This window comes from Mustelus asterias, chromosome 3 (genome assembly GCF_964213995.1).
Source record: "Mustelus asterias chromosome 3, sMusAst1.hap1.1, whole genome shotgun sequence".
In the NCBI taxonomy this organism is placed as follows: Eukaryota; Metazoa; Chordata; class Chondrichthyes; order Carcharhiniformes; family Triakidae; genus Mustelus; species Mustelus asterias.
In genome coordinates, this window is record NC_135803.1 from 155,050,061 (window position 1) to 155,068,759 (window position 18,699).

At 44.4% G+C, this 18,699-nt stretch overlaps 1 protein-coding gene across 1 annotated transcript in view; it reads left to right on the top strand.

Moving 5' to 3' along the window:
• The first annotated feature begins 2,563 nt into the window (after window positions 1-2,563).
• The window catches only part of eefsec (eukaryotic elongation factor, selenocysteine-tRNA-specific), a 362,154-nt gene continuing 346,018 nt past the window's right edge, over window positions 2,564-18,699 (top strand). Inside the window, exon 1 of the mRNA XM_078209988.1 lies at window positions 2,564-2,923. Within this exon, the coding sequence (XP_078066114.1) occupies window positions 2,632-2,923 (292 nt within the window). The 5' untranslated portion in view covers window positions 2,564-2,631. The remainder of the gene's footprint in view (window positions 2,924-18,699) is intronic.

The following is an 18,699-nucleotide window of genomic DNA, read 5'->3' on the forward strand; positions in this document are numbered from 1 at the left end:
CACTTGAAATGCCATAGCAATTTGATTTGATTTGATTTATTATTGTCACATGTATTGGGATACAGTGAAAAGTATTGTTTCTTGCACGCTGTACGGACGAAGCATACCATTCATAGAGAAGGAAAGGAGAGGGTGCAGAATGTAGTCATAGCCAGGGTATAGAGAAAGATCAATTTAATATAAGGTAGGTGCATTCAAAAGTCTGATGGCAGCAGGGAAGAAGCTGTTCTTGAGTCAGTTGGTACGTGACCTCAGGCTTTTGTATCTTTCTTCCGTTGGGAGGTGGAAGAGAGTATGTCCAGGGTGCGTGGGGTCCTTGATTATGCTGGCTGCTTTTCCGAGGCAGCGTGAAGTGTAGACAGTGACAATGGATGGGAGGCTGGTGCTTGATAAGACCATAAGACATAGGAGCAGAATTAGGTCACTCAGCCCATCGAGTCTGCTCCGCCATTCAATAATGGCTGATTTTTTTTCATCCCCATTCTCCTGCTTTTTCCCCATTACCCCTGATCCCCTTATTAATCAAGAATCTATCTATTTTTGTCTTAAAGACACTCAATGACCTGGCCTCCACAGCCTTCTGCAGCAAAGAGTTCCACAGATTCACCACTCTCTGGCTGAAGAAATTCATCCTCATCTCTGTTTTAAAGGATCGCCCCTTCAGCCTGAGATTGTGCCCTCTGGTTCTAGTTTTTCCTACTAGTGGAAACATCCTCTCCACGTCCACACTATCCAGCCATCGCAGTATCCTGTAAGTTTCAATAAGATTCCCCCCTCATCCTTCTAAACTCCAACGAGTACAGACCAAGAGTCATCAATCATTCCTCATACGGCAAGCTCTTCATTCCAGGGATCATTCTTGTGAACCTCCTCTGGACCCTTTCCAAGGCCAGCACCTCCTTCCTTAGATTTGGGATCCAAAACTGCTGACAATACTCCAAATGGGGTCTGACCGGAGCCTTAAAACAGCCTCAGAAGTACATCCCTGCTCTTGTATTCTAGCCCTCTTGACATGAATGCTAACATTGCGTTTGCCTTCCTAACTGCCGACTGAACCTGCACGTTAACCTCAAAGCTGAGCAGGAATAAAGATGGCTATACAAATATGAAACTATTCAACTAGTGCTCACTACAGAATGCATTTCTGGGACAGGGGCAAATGCTGCAGCGAAATGGACCTGTTGGGCTGAATCTGTGCTGTCAAACTCTCTGCAATCCATCTTGTTTCTTTACAGATGCTGTGTATTTCCAGAAATAGAAGTTCATAAGTTCATAAGATACAGGAGCAGAATTAGGCCATTCGGCCCATTGAGTCCACCATGCCCTTTGATTATGGCTGATATGCTCCTCATCCCATTTTCCTGCCTTCTCCCCGTAACCCTTCAACCCATTATCAATTAAAAATCTGTCTAACTCCTCCTTAAATTTACTCACTGTCCCAGCATCCACCGCACTTTGGGGTTGCGAATTCCACAGATTCACAACCCTTTGGGAGAAATAGTCTCTCCTCAACTCTGTTTTAAATTTGCTATCCCTTATCCGAACACTATGACCTCTCATCCTAGAATGCCCCACAAGAGGAAGCATCCGCTCCATGTCTAATTTATTCATACCTTTTGTCATCTTGTATACCTCAATTTGATCTCCCCTCCTTCTAAGTTTCAGAGAGTATAGGCCTGAATTGTTCAATATCTCTTCATACGACAAACCCCTCCTCTCTGGAATCAATCTAGTGAACCTCCTCTGAACTGCCTCCAATGCCACTACATCTTTCCTCAAATAAGTGGACCAAAACTGTGCACAATACTCCAGGTGTGGCCTCATCAAATGTAAACAGAAAATGCTGAGAATAAGCAGCAAGTTTTTGATTTGATTTGATTTATTATTATCACATGTATTAATATACAGTGAAAAGTATTGTTTCCTGCTTGCTATACAGACAAAGCATACTGTTCATAGAGAAGGAAACGACAGAGTGCAGAATGTAGTGTTACAGTCATAGCTAGGGTGTAGAGAAAGATCAACTTAATGCAAGGCAAGTCCATTCAAAAGTCTGACAGCAGCAGGGAAGAAGCTGGTCTTGAGTCGATTGGTACGTGACCTCAGACTTTTGTATGTTTTTCCCAACGGAAGGAGGTGGAAGAGAGAATGTCCGGGGTGCGAGGGGTCCTTAATTATGCTGGCTGCTTTGTCGAGGCAGCGGGAAGTGTAGACAGAGTCAATGGATGGGAGGATGGTTTGCGTGGTGGATTGGGCTACATTCACGACCCTTTGAATTTTCTTGCGGTCTTGGGCAGAGCAGGAGCCATACCAAGCTGTGATACAACCAGAAAGGATGCTTTCTATGGTGCATCTGTAAAAGGTTGGTTTCTCAGCAGCTTTTGATACTCAGGTTTTAAAACCTCTCTGTGTATTTTTTACATTAACTGTGCTGTTTTTTAAATGAATTTTCACCATGTGTTGTTTTTTATTATTCCAGGTATTTCTCAGCTTTGATTTCTGCTTGGGGGGGGGGGAATGGATTATGAGTCGGAACTGAATGCTCCGCCTGTAGGGGGCAGGGGAAGGTATGAAGTGGGTGCACAGCAGACAGTCCGCCGGTTTTGACTGTCCCCCTGCCTCCTGGTAACCATGGCGGCGGCTGCGGCTGCGAACGAGACTCTGAATTTCAACGTGGGGGTGCTGGGTCACATCGACAGCGGCAAGACGGCGCTGGCTCGGGCCCTGAGCACCACGGCCTCCACCGCGGCCTTCGACAAGAACCCTCAGAGCCGGGACAGGGGCATCACCCTGGACCTGGGCTTCTCCTCCTTCTGCCTGCCCGTCCCGGAGCACCTCAAGCCGCTCGGAGACTACAGCAGGCTGCAGGTGACACTGGTGGACTGCCCCGGGCATGCCTCCCTCATCAGGACCATCATTGGAGGTAGGTTAACTAAAAGGAACGAGGTTCTTTCTCTGTACCCTAGCTGCGACTGTAACACTACTTTCCTTCCTTTCCTTCTCCCCTGTGTACTCTATGAACGGTATGTTTAGTCTGTATCGCGCAAGAAACAATACTTTTTACTGTATCCCAAGACACAGAGCGTGGTGACTTCTTGCAAGCTGTCCCCAGCATACCCTCTAATTCTATATTTTGCTCTTCTATGCTTTTAAAACTGCACTCTAACTTTTAAATTCTCTAACAATGATCTTTCTCTGCACCCTAGCAATGACTAACACTGAATTCTGCATCCTCCCCTTTCCTTCTCTCTTATGTACTCTATGAACAGTATGTTTTGTCTGTATAATGTGCAAAAAACAATACTTTTCACTGCATACCGATAGAGGGAAAATGGTGCCAGAGTGTGGTGACTTCTTTTTCAGTTTATTTATTAGTCACAAGTAGGCTTACATTAACACTGCAATGAAGTTACTGTGAAAAACCCCTAGTCGCCACACTCCAGCGACTGTTTGGGTACACGTAGGGAGAATTTTAGCATGGCCAATGCATCTGATCAGCACGTCTTTCAGACTGTGGGAGAAAACCGGAACACCTGGAGGAAACCCATGCAGACATAGGGAGAACATGCAGACTCTGCACAGGCAGTGACCCAAGCTGGGAATTGTACCCGGGTCCCTGGCGCTGTGAGGCAGCAGTGCTAGCCACTGTGCCACCAGGGCATCCTATGTAAGGATTTGGAGCAGGGGGAATCGAGAACAAGACGAAAAGACAGTCAGGAGAAAAAGGAAAGTGATGGACAGAACAATGAAGGGTCAGATAAGGAAACAGTAAAAAAAAACATAGTACGGAACAAGAAAGGTTAAAAGGGCTCACCTTAAAGCCTTGTATCTGAACGCTCAGAGCATTTGAAACAAAATAGATGAATTAGTTGCACAGATAGATTTAAAGAGGTACGATATAGTTGGCATTACAGAAACATGGCTTCAAGGTGACCAAGGATGAGAACTAAACATTGAGCTGTATTAAGTGTTTAGGAAGGACAGACAGAAAGGAAAAGGTGGTGGAGTTGCAACGTTGATTCAAGAAATATTAAGAGTCACAGAGATATACAGGCCCTTTGGCCCAACTCGTCCATGCCGACCAGGTTTTCTACATTGAACTAGTCTGGTTTGCCTGCTTTTGGCCCATATCCCTCTGAACATTTCCCACCCATGTACCTGACCAAATGTCTGTTGCGTGTTGTAATTGTCCCTGTCTCTACCACCTTCTCTGGCAGCTCGTTCCGTATACGGACCACCCTCTGTGTGAAAAGGTTGCCTCGGGTCTCTTTTAAATCTTTCCTCTCTGACCTTAAACCAATGCTCTCTAGTTTTGGACTCCCGTACCCTGGGGAAAAGACCTTGGCTATTCACCTTATCTATGCTGCTCATGATTTTATAAACTTCTATAAGGTCACCCTTCATCCTCCTACTCTCCAGGGGAAAAAGTCCCAGCCTATCTAGACTTTCCTTATAATTCAAGCCTTCCAGTCCCGGTAACATCCTTGTAAATCTTTTTTGTACCCTTTCCAGTTTAATGACATCCTATTGCAGGGTGACCAGAATTGTACGCAGTACTCCAAATGTGGTCTTACAAATTTCTTGTACAGTTGTGACATAATGTCCCAGCTCCTGTACTCAGTGCTCTAACTGATAAAGGCAAGTGTGCCAAACGCCATCTTCACCACTCTGTCTACCCGTGACGCCACTTTTAAGGAACTATGTACTTGCATCCCTAGGTCTCTCTGTTCAACAACATTCAATACAATATAGTGCAATACAACATACTTGCGGAAGTTTAGAAGGATTGGGGGAGTGGTGAATCTCACTGAAATTTACAGAATACTGAAAGGCCTGGATAGAGTGGACTTTGGGAAGATGTTTCCATGAGTAGGAGAGACTAGGATCCGAGGCGCAGTCTCAGAGGAAAGGGACGACCCTTTAGAACTGAGATGAGGAGGAATTTCTTCAGTCAGAGGGTGGTGAATCAGTAGAATTCATTGCCACAGAGGGCTGTGGAGGCCAGGTTATTGAGTGTATTTAAGACAGAGATAGGTTTTTGATTGGTAAGGGGATCAAAGATTACGGGGAAAAGGTGGGAGAATGGGGTTCAGAAATTTATCAGCCATATTTGAATGGTGGAGCAGACTCGATGGGCCAAATAGCCTAATTCTGCTCCTGTATCTTATGATCTAACTATCTCCTCTTTGACCATTCCTCGGTTTTTGATTAGATTTACTTGGGGCAAGGAAAACAAAGACTTTTATGTATTCTTCCAACTCATGGTAAACAGTTTGTCTTCCTGCAGTAAACTTTAACATTTCAGCCTGGCTGTGGCTTTAACCCTCTCTGTTCGCTTTCCTGCAGCCTATATTCTCATAAATCTAATCCTTTCACAATTATTCCCTCCTGTTAGCCTTGGTCATATCGTTTGTGGCCTCTCTCCCTTTCTCTTCCCCCATCCGAATACTCCCCTGGCCAGATTGGCCAATGTTAAGGATGTTGTTCCAGATCCTTTGGGTAGCCAGTCCTCCAGAGAGGTGAAACTCTTCCACTGTTAACGAATCAGTTACTTGCAGACAGAAGCTATGTTTGCATCCACAGAGCAGGCCTCCAGAGATTACCTCAGTATTCGGTGTGGTGAAACACCACAGGGTTGGGCCTACCTGTACAGCTTTATGCATCCTCCAATGGCAGAACGTCGACTGTTACCTTCCTGTAATCTGTCAAAGGTTCAAGAGTCACATGTACGCACATGCTATGTGATGCTTTGATTCTGAACAGCATTTAGCAGCGCTCATGTATGTCTGGCTCTTATCGTGTCATGAATCCCTTTGATCCGGTAAGCCCAGCCCCCCTCCTCTGCCCCCAGGAATTCAAACCCATAATTCTTTTGAAAGGTTCCCTTTTCTGGGTTATCTTTTGGGACCGCCATAATAAATTTTATCACCCCCTTAACAGTCCCCCACACAATCTAGAGACCACAAGTTCATGCCGGTTTTCGTGTATGTTAAGGAAATTCAATTTGTGCAGGGAGGTGAATAAGTGCCGTGGGATAGTCCAGAATCTTAAACCCTCAAAGTCAGCCTAGATACTATCTATCAAGTCTCTTGCGAGGTTATCACGTGCTCTCCTCTTTGCTTGGGCTGTGGTGGTATTTATCATTCCCGCAGCCACTTTGTCCAAGGCCTGCAGGAGCTCTTCTCCCTGTAAACCTAAGACAGTCAGTGCGTACCTGGTTCCATAGGTTCCAAACTGTAGCCCTTTCCTGAACTCTGTGACTACCCAGGAGGAATAGCTGTTTATTTCAGATAACTGTGCTGTGTTATCTACTGAGTTAGCACTGCCATTTAACCCTCCAATGTTCCCCTAAACTGCTTGTCGTCTTCTGCATATGTATTCTCGATTCAGGGACTATTCTATAATTATAATCATCAATGGTTACCTGTAGTTGGATCTTGGCCCATTCAATAGTACTTGGATGATTGTAACACTTAGAATATAATACTCTGAATAATCCTGAAATATTGAATATTACCTCTAACGACACCATGGTTACGTCATGTAGCAAGGTTATGGGTTTTCCGAACTGACTTGTACTGAGTGCATTTACACTGTTTGCAATCTGATTCTATTTATATAAAATGTAACTGTGTTCTTTTAAAACCATTTCTATAAAATTATTTCTCACTTGAAATTTTGTAAATATAATTCTAGCGGATTACTTTATATGGTTCCCAGAGGTAAAGTGCATTCTGCAGAAACTGTTTCCTGCAGGTTTATTTTAAAGTATTACTGATTATGTTCTGGCAAATGTAGATGCTGTTCTAAGGTGTTGCATATATTGAATCAGATTTTTACATTCTGGGGGAGTTCCACAAATTTGGGACGTCGGGTACAAGTGCTAAGATTGTAACATCGAACATCCTGACAACCTAGTCTATCTCTCACTTGTGTACAATGTTCTTGACAGTATTGGCCCCCAAGTCCAGGTTCCCATACTGTGTGCTCGTCATATTCCTAATAATCAAATGTCTCTCCAAGTCTCTTTCCACTTTCACACGGAGGGTGTTGCAGGCTGTTTTCTCAGGAAGTGCCATCCCATGAGTGTTTTTCCACTATCAGGGTCCCAAGTGTAATTTGCCCAATTGCAACCTTTGTCTTTGACCCTAATTGATGCTCCAGGTCTCTGAAGGGACATGCAAGTCATGCTTTCTGTAAGGGTTCTTCCCCATGATGGTGTGACTATGTATATTTGATGAGTGTCGGGGTCATTTGGTCTGAAATCCAGACGTTGGGCTTTTTAACCCATCCTCGTCTTCCACCTATGGACAGTTGTACGTATTGTCCCGGGTGTAAGCAGGTATCCCTGTCCATGTATCTGGTCAGCACCTCCCATGGTTCAGTGAGGGTCATGATGTGAAGATGCCAGCGTTGGACTGGGGTAAACACAGTAAGAAGTTTAACAACACCAGGTTAAAGTCCAACAGGTTTATTTTGTAGCAAAAGCCACAAGTTTTGGGAGCCTTAAGCTCCTTCTTCAGGTGAGTGGGAATTCTGTTCACAAACAGGGCATATAAAGACACAAACTCAATTTACAGAATAATGGTTGGAATGCGAATACTTACAGCTCATCAAGTCTTAAAGGTACAAACAATGTGAGTGGAGAGAGCACCAAGACAGGTCAAAGAGATATGTATTGTCTCCAGACAGGACAGCCAGTGAAATTCTGCAAGTCCAGGCAAGCTGTGGGGATTACAGATAGTGTGACATGAACCCAATACCCCGGTTGAGGACGTCCTCATGTGTGCGGAACTTGGCTATCAGTTTCTGCTCAGCGACTCTGCGCCGTCGTGTGTCGTGAAGGCCGCCTTGGAGAACGCTGACCCGAATATCAGAGGCCGAATGCCCGTGACCGCTGAAGTGCTCCCCAACAGGAAGAGAACAGTCTTGCCTGGTGATTGTCGAGTGGTGTTCATTTCGTCAGTGAGGGTCACCAGAGAAAGTAGGATCTTGTTTAAAAAAAACATGAACACTGATCTCCACTAGTTCGGTGGTCATTAAGTCTCTTAGAGTCTTTATCCAATTTTAGCTGTGTATAATGTTTCCAACTCGATGAATCTTTCATATCTACCAAAGCATAAGTTACCTTGCTACGGTTACTTCATTGGGCCCTACCTATCAGGGCTGCAAACCTGCTCTTTTTGGAAGTACCTTGACCATTGCATTATCCCCAGCTTTGGCTTTTGGGCTCAGATGTACTCCTTTTCTCTTTTGCAATCTTTAATCCTTAGCATAGCTATCACCTCCCCCTTCAGGCTATGCAGTTGCTCAGCTGGGCGTCCGATAAAATTAAACACCCTTTCTCTTGCGTTGCAAACCTCCGCACCCAGTCGCTAAGTCCTCTGGAAGCGTCATGGCTCTCTCTGTCATTAACTCAAAAGGCGTCAATCCCGTTCCTCGCAGGGGAATCAGGCTGATTCCTGGGATGGCAGGTTAGTCATATGAGGAGAAACTAAGTCAGTTAGGATTATGTTCATTGGAGTTTAGAAGAGTGAGAGGGGATTAGGATATTGAATTTGATGACCAGCCATGATCATAACGAATGGCCTACTCCTCCTTCTAGTTTCTATGTTTCTAAATGTGACAATTTCACAATACTTTCGATAAGTTTAAACTCCACAAGCTATAGAAAAGACAAAGTTGGGCTATTCTAAAACAATGCTCCTGTGGGTGTTATTTTATATAAAGAAAGTGTGGTTCAAAATAGTTAAACTGAGTTTGGTCAATTCATCTCCCTGTCTTCCAGCATCTTATACTGCACATTAAGCCTCAGAACAAGTGGAACGTATCAGGTAATCTTGTGACTCAACTGAAAAATATAGCAAAATCCTACTGGTGCTTCTGAATATGAGATTTTCTAAAAATCAACAGAGCCTTTTGCAGCTACCATCAAATAGTCAGAATGCAGTGCTCCCTCCAAGCAAATGGGGCTCATTTTAGTCCAGTTTGATTCCCCGTCATGGTTCTGTTGGTGATTACTGTCCCTCCAAATCATCCATGCGGTCTTTTCTTGTCCTCCTCCTGTACCTGTCTTACAGCAACTCTCATTACGTGTTTTTCTTTTACACTTTGATTTTTCAATCTGGCTATCTTGACAATTACTCCTTTCTCATGTTTCTCTTTGGTTTGACCCAGCCACTAAGCTTTTTGCTTGGCGACAGGGGTTTCCAAATCGTATCCCTTCTCCATCATCCTCAATCAATTTCTTGTTATGATTGACAATAGCCTGCACTATGGATCCCTTGGGTCTCCATATTAGGTTCCCCATATCGGCGCCCTTCTTATCAGTCCCGGCCATCCTTATGCCTTCTATACTCGTGGTATTCTCTTTTCTGGTTCTACCCTCTCACGAGATTCTCCTTCATGGCTACTCCTCGCAGTGAGTGAGACCCTTCAACCCTTCCCTCCCACGGAATTCACCTTCTCGGATTTATCTGTCACGGGACCCCAGCGTGGCTTCACCCTTGTTCAAACTAGCATGGCCTGACTCTTCCTCCCTTTGGTTCTTTTGGTACTGCAACTTACGGTCGACCAGCGACTACTGTGGAATTCCTCCCCTACCTAAGAGTGGTAAATTAAATGTACCCACCTGATTTGGGGGCGCATAGTCATTGGTCGTCCAGTGCAGTACCCTGCTCGCAGCACCAATTGTTGGAGGGTTCAAACAAGTGGAATCTTGGGGACCGTATGTGGTTTCAACAGGAGGTTTAATCAAGCTTGTACTGTATATGCAGGAGAGCACCCAGAGAACCAACTCGGGGCTATTGTTCTGGGTGACTCTGCTCAGGTGGATTCAAACAACATTCTTAAACTACTGTATTTCCTGTTACAATGTGTACATTCAGTGTTCCGATTGGGCCAGTATCTGTTAATTTAGCTTTTGTCATTTCAGACCTATACTTGTGATTGATGATGGTGGGATTTGTGGTCCTGTTTTCCTGATTAGGCTATTTCGCCCAATGTTGTTTCAATTGTCCTGGGTGATGTTATTTTGCATTGTTTCCCCTTTATCTCCTGTGTTGATTGGTTCTATTTCTGTGTGATATGAAATCATTATAAGCACCTTCTGGCATGTGAACTTATCTATTGCTACAACAATCGCCTCTGACCATTCCCTTGGTTTTTGATTGCGGTTGAGGGAGGAGAGAGCGCAAAGACTTTATGCATTATTTCCAACACATGGTAGAGTCATGATAAACAGTGCCTTGGATCTCCATTGTTGTCATATCTGTGGCACCCACTATCTGGTGTGTGGCTGTCTGCCCTTATGGTACCAGAACTTCTGAGAGCAACAAGTTTTAGCTGAAGGAAATCAATATTAGCAGAGAAATAGTTTTTGGGAAATTGATGGGATTGGAGGTGGATAAATCTTCAGGGCCTGTCTTCATCCCAGAGTACTTGAGGAAGCGGTCCTGGAAATAGTAGAATCATAGAATCCTAGAGTGCAGAAGGAGGCCATTTGGCCCATCGAGTCTGCATAGACCACAATCCCACACAGGCCTTATCCCCATAACCCCATGCATTTACCCTAGCTAGTCCCCCTGATGCTAAGGGGCAATTTAGCATGGCCAATCCACCTAACCTGCACATCTTTGGACTGTGGGGGGGAAACCGGAGTACCCAGCGGAAACCCATGCAGACTCATGGAGAATGTGCAAATTCCACACAGGCAGTGACCCAAGTCAGGAATCGAACCCGAGTTGCTGATGCCATGAGGCAGCAGTGCTAACCACGGTGCTGCACATTGGTAGTCATTTTTCAAAATTCCTTGGACCCATAAGACCATAAGATATAGGAGCAGAGTTAGGCCACTCGGCCCATCGAGTCTGCTCTGCCATTCAATCATGGCTTATTTTTTTCTCATCCCCATTCTCCTGCCTTTTCCCCATAATCCCTGATCCCCTTATTAATCAAGAACCTATCTATCTCTGTCTTAAAGGCACTCAATGACCTGGCCTCCACAGCCTTCTGTGGCAAATAGTTGCACAGATTCACCACTCTCTGGCTGAAGAAATTCCTCCTCATCTCTGTTTTAAAGGATCATCCCTTAGCCTGAGGTTGTGCCCTCTGGTTCTAGTTTTTCCTACTAGTGGAAACATCCTCTCCACGTTCAGGCTCGTAGTATCTTGTAAGTTTCAATAAGATCCCCCCCAACTCATCCTTCTAAACTCCAATGAGTACAGACCCAGAGTCCTCAACCATTCCTCATAAGACAAGCTCTTCATTCCAGGGATCATTCTTGTGAACCTCTTCTGGACCCTTTCCAAGGCCAGCACATCCTTCCTTAAATATGGGGCCCAAAACTGCTCACAATACTCCAAATGGGGTCTGACCAGAGCTTTATACAGCCTCAAGTACATCCCTGCTCTTGACATGAATGCTAACATTGCACTTGCCTTCCTAACTGCCGACTGAACCTGCACATTAACCTAAAGAGAATCTTGAACAATGACTCCCAAATCCCTTTGTTTTTCTAATTCCCTAAGCATTTTCCCATTTAGAAAATAGTCTATGCCTCCATTCCTCTTTCCAAAGTGCGTAACCTCACACTTTTCCACATTGTATTCCATCTGCCATTTCTTTGCCCATTCTCCTAACCAAGTCCTTCTGCAGCCCCCCTGCTTCCTCAATACGACCTGACACTCTACATATCTTTGTATCATCGGCAAACTTAGCAACAGTGCCTTCAGCTCCTTCCTCCAAATTGTTAATGTGTATCGTGAAAAGTTGTGGTCCTAGCACTGATCCCTGAGGCACACCACTAGTCACCGCTGCCATTCTGAGAAAGACCCCTTTATCCCCACTCTCTACCTTCTGCCAGCCAACCAATCCTCTATCCATGCCAGGATCTTACTCTTAATACCATGGGCACTTAACTTATTTAACAGTCTCCTATGTGGCACCTTGTCAAAGGCCCTCTGGAAATCCTAAATAAATCACGTCCACTGGCTCTCTTTTATCTAACTTCCTTCTTACCTCAAAGAACGCTAACAGATTTGTCAGACATGACCTCCCCTTGACAAGCCATGCTGACTCAGTCCTACTTTATCATGCACTTCCAAGTACTCGGCGATCTCATCTTTTAATGGACTCTAAAATCTTGCCAATGACCGAAGTCAGGCTAACCGGCCTATAATTTCCTGTCTGCTGCCTCCCTCCTTAAACAGCAGTGTTACTTTCGCTCCATTCAGTCCTCTGGTACCTTCCCTGCCTTCAGTGATTCCTGAAAGATCACCACCAATGCCTCCACAATTTCCTCAGCTATCTCTTTTAGAACCCTGGGGTGTAGTCCATCCGGTCCAGGTGATTTATCCACCTTCAGACCTTTCAGTTTCCCCAGAACCACCACCTTCATGATGGGCACTACACTCACAGGTGCCCCCTGACTCTCCTGGAGTTCTGGACTGGTTCCTACAAATTGGTGGGCAGCTAATATATGGCCACTGTTCAAAAACGGAGGTAGAGAGAAAAGAGGGAACCAAAGACCAGTGAGCCTAACGTCAGTGCTGGGGAAGTTGCTAGAGTCCATTATCAAGGATTTCATAGATCAGCATTTGGAAAGCAATGGTAATATCAAAAAAAGTCACCATGGTTTTACAAAGAGGAAATCACGCTTGATAAATCTATTGGAATTCTTTGAAGATGTAACTAATAGAATTGACCAAGGAGAACCAGTGGGCGTGGGTTATTTAGACTTTCACAAGGTTTTTGACAAGGTCTCACACAGCAGACTACAATGTAAAGTTAACGTGCATGGGATTGTGGGTAATGTCTTGAGATGGATCGAAAGCTCGTAGCAGATAAGCCAAGAGTTGGCATAAATGAGTCTTTTTCCGATTGGCAGGCAATGACTAGTGCAGTAGTGCAGTGATCTGTGCTCGGACCCCAACTGTTCACATTACAAATTGATGATTTGGAAGAAGGAACTAAATGTAATATCTCCTAATTTGCAGATGATACAAAGTTGGGTGGGAGGGTGAGCGTGAGGAGGATGCAGAGATGCTTCAGCTTGTCCAAATCAAGCTGGAATGTGTGGGAATATGCATGGCAGATGCAGTATAATGTGGATAAATGTGAGGTTATTCACTTTGATAGCAATAATAGGAAGACATTATTATTTGAATGGGTATAAATTGAGTGAGGTGGATATTTAACAAGATCTTGGTGTCCTCGTGCATTAGTCGATGAAAGTAAGTGCGCAGGTATAGCAGACAGTTTAAAAAAAGGCAAATGGCATGTAGGCCTTCATAGTGAGAGGATTTGAGTATAGGACTCAGGATGTTTTGCCAAATTGTACAGGGCATTTGTGTGGCCGCAACTGGAGTATTGTGTGCAGTTTTTAGTCCTTAACTGTGGAATGATGTCCTTGCTATCGAGGGAGTGCAGCGAAGTTTTACCAGGCTGATTCCTAAGATGGCAGGTGAGGTGAGACTAAGTCGGTTAGTATTAAATTCTTTGGAGTTCAGAAGAATGAGATGGGATCGCATAGAAACTTAGAAAATTATAACTGGATTAGACAGGACATATGCATGGCAGATTCAGAATGAATGTTCCCAATGGTAGGGGTTCCAGAACTAGGGGTCATAATTGGAGGATAAAGGGTAAACCTTTTAGGACTGAGGTGAGGTCCAATTTCTTCACCCAGAGAGTGATGAAAGCGTGGAATTCACTACCACAGAAAGTAGTTGAGGCCAAAATATTGTGTGATTTCAAGAAGAAATTAGATCGAGCTCTTGGGGTGAAGGGGGTCAAACGATATGGGGAGAGTGAGGGTGGGGGGGGGTGGTGGGTGGGGGTGGAGAGGGGGAATCAGGATATTGAATTTGATGATCAGCCATGATCAAAATGAATGGCGGAGCAGCCTCAAAGGGTCCTATCCGTTTCTATTTTCTATGGTTCTCGGTCTTGTGGGAATAAATCAATTATATTCAAGGTCACAGAAAATGTTGGAAAATCTCAACAGGTCTGAGAGCATCTGTGGAGAGAGAACAGAGCTAATGCTTCAGGTCTGAATGACGAGAACAGAGCTAATGATTCCAGTCTAAATGACGAGAACAGAGCTAACGATTCAAGCCTGAACGACGTGAACAGAGCTAATGAGTCCAGTCTAAATGATGGGAACAGAGCTAATGATTCAGGTCTGAAAGATGAGAAAAGAGCTAACGAATCGCGTCTGGACGACAAGAATGAGCTCATGATTCCAGTCTGAACGACGAGTACAGAGCTAATGATTCCAGTCTGGATGACGAGAACAGAGCTAACTATTCGAGTCTGGATGACGAGAACAGAGCTAATGATTCGAGTCTGGATGACTTGAAACATTCGCTCTGTTCTCTCTCTGCAGGTGTTGTCAGACCTATGGAGATTTTCCAGCATTTTCTGTTTATCTGGTTTATTTAGTCATTCAGAAGGCTTTTAACATGGCCTCACGTAGTGGACTACCATGTAAAGTCCAAGTGCATGGGATTGCAGGTAATGTCTTGAGATAGGTAGAAAACTGGTTAACAGATAGGAAGCAAAGAGTTGGCATAAATGGGTCTGTTTATGATTGGCAGTAAGATGTTTAACAACACCAGGTTAAAGTCCAACAGGTTTATTTGGTAGGAAAAGCCACACAAGTTTTTGGAACTCCAAGCCCCTTCTTCAGGTGAGGGCAGGCCATGACTAGTGGGATACTGCAGTGAACATTAGGACCCCAAATGTTCACATTATATATTAGTTGGAGGAGGGAACTAAATGTGTTATCTCTAAATTTGCAGATGATACAAAGGAGGGTGGGCTGTGAGGAGGGTGCACAGATGCTTCAGCGTGATTTGGACAGGCTGAGTGTGTGGGCATCTGCATGGCAGATGCTGTACAACATGGACGTTGTCCAGTTCAGTAGGAAAAATAGGAAGGCAGATTATTATTTGAATGGGCGTAAATTGAGAGAGGTGGATACTCAGTGAGACCTTGGTGTCCTTGTGCATCAGTCGCTGAAAGTAAGCGTGCAGGTACAGCAGGCAGTAAAAAAAGCAAATGGTATGTTAACCTTCATAGCGAGAGGATTTGAGTGTAGGGATGTTTTGCTGCAATTGTATAGGGCGTAGGTGAGGCCACACCTGGAGTATAGTGTGCAGTTTTAGTGTCCTTATCTGAGGAAGGATGTCCTTGCTAAAGAGTAAGTACAGCGAAGGTTTACTGGGCTGATTCCTGGGATGGCAGGTCTGTCATGAGGTGAGACTAAGTTGGTTAGGATTTTATACATTGGAGTTTAGAAGAGTGAGGGGGGTTCTCAGAGATCTCACAGAAACTTACAAAATTCTAACAATCCTACCCATTACTTGAACAATAATGTTATTGCATTAGGCACTGTTTCATTTGGTAAACATTTTTAATGACTGCCTCACTTTGTATTTGAAAATAATAACTTTCCTTTGAAGCCACTTGTACAGACCAAGAAGTCCCATGTGCTATTGTCTGGCTCAGTAGGCTGTTCTACCATGGGAGCCAAGATGTGGAGATGCCGGCGTTGGACTGGGGTGGGCACAGTACGAAGTCTCACAACACCAGATTAAAGTCCAACAGGTTTATCTGCAATCACAAGCTTTCGGAACGCTACTCCTTCCATGATGAAGGAGCAGCGCTCCGAAAGCTTGTGATTCCAAATAAACCCGTTGGACTTTAACCTGGTGTTGTGGGACTTCTTACTGTGCCCACCATGGAAGGGCACTATTGACCTGACTGATCTTGTCTCCAGTGAATATGTGTGCTTTTCAGCAGCAGTTACTTGATGGTGATTAGGAACCCTGGCTGATATTTCCTGCAATTAGTACCTGCTGTAGCTCAGATTAAAGGATTAAATCATAGATGCTTCTGTATGTCCCAGTCCTGTGCTTTGGATTATCCGTTGCAACATCACAGGAGAATGTGATGACGTAATTTAGAAGGAAGGCTGAGCTGACCACACCATTTATTTTTATTAACGAGTTGATGTAGTGTGAGAAATGTTATGCCTGCTAGAAATTCAACGGTTCATTCTATCCTTCCAACTTTTTGTGCATTGGCAGTGTCTTGAGAGTGGGATTGTGTTCTTGCAGGTTGTTGACATTCCAAACTGCTCCTGTATTTCATGTGTCTTTGTGAACTATCTTGTTGCCTTGAGCATAAAACTAATTCCATTTTCTCAAGTGTTGGGTTGGGCAAGAATTGCCTGTTTACATGTTGTGATCTCTGTATCAAAGAGCATTTAAGGACAAGACAGAAAAACATGTCAGAAATGAATAGAAAGGTATGCAACTCGGTAGAGAGGAGGCTCGCATGGAGCATAAATGCAGACACAATAAACTCTGGCCCTACTCTTGTACAATGACAAAATTCCAAGCTGATATGTGATGAATACCATCAATAATACTTTGATCGTTCAGTTGAATGGACTAGTTTTATGTTGTGACAATAGGAGGAAGAATAATTCTGGCTTCATGCCCCAAAATAAGGTTTTTGAATTTTGAGATGTTTGGAATGTCCATCTATTTGGACATTAATGTTTTCAAAATGTTTGTCCCCATATCAAAGTGCCAAAAAAGAGGTCGCCGTTTCCTGTTTTTTTTCTTTACTTGCTGCTCGAAAACATGAAAGTACCTTCCAACTTGCAAACTTCCCATGACAACACTTCAGCTCTGACTGCAGAATATGCTTCATAAGGCATAGTTCACTGTCCATGCACAAGTACAAAAATCAAGGCTGACAATTCAGTGCAGTACTGAGGGAGCTCCACACTGCTGGAGGTGCTGTCTTTTAGATGCTATGTTTAAACTATCGGCGCCCTCAGTTGGATGTAACAGATCCCATGGGACTATTTCGAATAAGAGTAGGGGAGTTATGCTGGGTGTCCTAGCCAATGTTTATTCCTCAATTAAAGTTTTGCTGGTTACTTTCACATTGTTGCTTGGGAATTTGCAGTGCACACATTGACAACCATGTTTCCTACTTTACAACAGTGACTACGTTTTAAAAGTACTCCTGATGGAAGTCTTCAAGATTGAGGGGCATGGACAGAGTGGATAGTCAGAAGCTTTTTCTCCAAGGCCCTCCAAGCTTGCACCTACTAAGGTGCGAGGGGCAAGGTTTAAAGGCGATGTACGAGGCAAGTTTTTTACATGAGGGTGGTGGGTGCTGGAACTCGCTGCCAGGGGAGGTAGTGGAAGCGGAATATGATAGTGACTTTTAAGGGGCGTCTTGACAAATACATGAATAGGATGGGAATAGAGGGATATGGTCCCTGGAAGGGTAGGTTAAGTCAGGCAGCATGGTCAGTGCAGGTTTGAAGGGCCTGTTCCTGTGCTGTAATTTTCTTTGTTCTTTTGTTCTCTGGCGGTAGAATGTTCTGAGATGGCCAGCATTTGTCAAAGTACTATGTGACTTAGCTACCTCGTACCTTGTCCATGTGGTTATCTTCAAAGTTGCGACTGAATCCTGAGTGTTACTGCAAAAAACATCATAGCTAAGCTCAAACCTTATCTTGACCAACAGGCCCATTTTTCCAGGAGGGGGTACTGGATTGAAATAAGGAGCAGGAGCTCTTGCTGGCTTTGTTATTCCTCTCTGCTGCCTATAGGTTTTTTTAAGTTTAAAGTTTATTTATCTGTAGGCTTACATTAACACTGCAATGAAGTTATTGTGAAAATCCCCCAGTTGCCACACTCCGGCGCCTGTTTGGGTACACTGAGGGAGAATTTAGCTTGGCCAATGCACCCTAACCAGCACGTCTTTTGGGTTGTGGGAGGAAACCGGAGCACCTGGAGGAAACTCACGCAGACGGGGAGAACGTGCAAACTCCACACACAGTGACCGAAGCCAGGAATCGAACCCACGTCCCTGGCATTGTGAGGCAGCAGTCGTGCTAACCACTGTGCTGCCCTGGGTCACAGGAACAAGAGTAGACCATTTAGCCCAGAGCACTAAGACCAAACATTGAGCCCCTATTGCCATCCCTGGATCCAGATTATCTAACTCGGGCCAGCCTTGTGACGAACTACATTAATTTACACACTGAACAGTTTATTTTGCTTTCCGTTAATGGTTCTACCTGATCATTTTCATATTGTTCGACCTCTTGCCAGTTGGCTTCAATGCAAAATGCTTCCCTTGAATGTGCTTTAAGCTGGAAAGAGTTTAATGGACAGCACAAGGGTTTTTTCCAGGCTTGGTTGATAATTGCTGTCAATGGCTAAGCCATGCAGGCCAATAAAATTCCAGAAATAAAAACAAAGTGCTGGAAAAACTCCGATCTGGCAGCATCTGTGGAGAGAGAAACAGTGTTAATGTTTTGAATCAAATGTGACTCTTCAGAACTTTAGAGAGGCAGCAATGCTGTTGTAGTTTCACCAGGCTGACACCTCATTTTTAGGTGTGCCTGGTGCTGCTCCTGCCATGCCCTTTTGCACTCTTCATGGAATCAGGGTTGATCCCCCAGTTTGATGGTGATGACAGAGTGGGGATCTGCTGGGCCATGAGGTTACAGATTGTGATTGATTACAATTCTGCTGCTGCTGACCCCTTACAGCACCTCCTGTTTTGAGTTGCTAGATGTGTTGGAAATCTATCCTATTTAGCACTGTGGTTGTGTCACACAACACAATGGAGGGGATCATGGAATCAACAGCACGGAAACAGGCC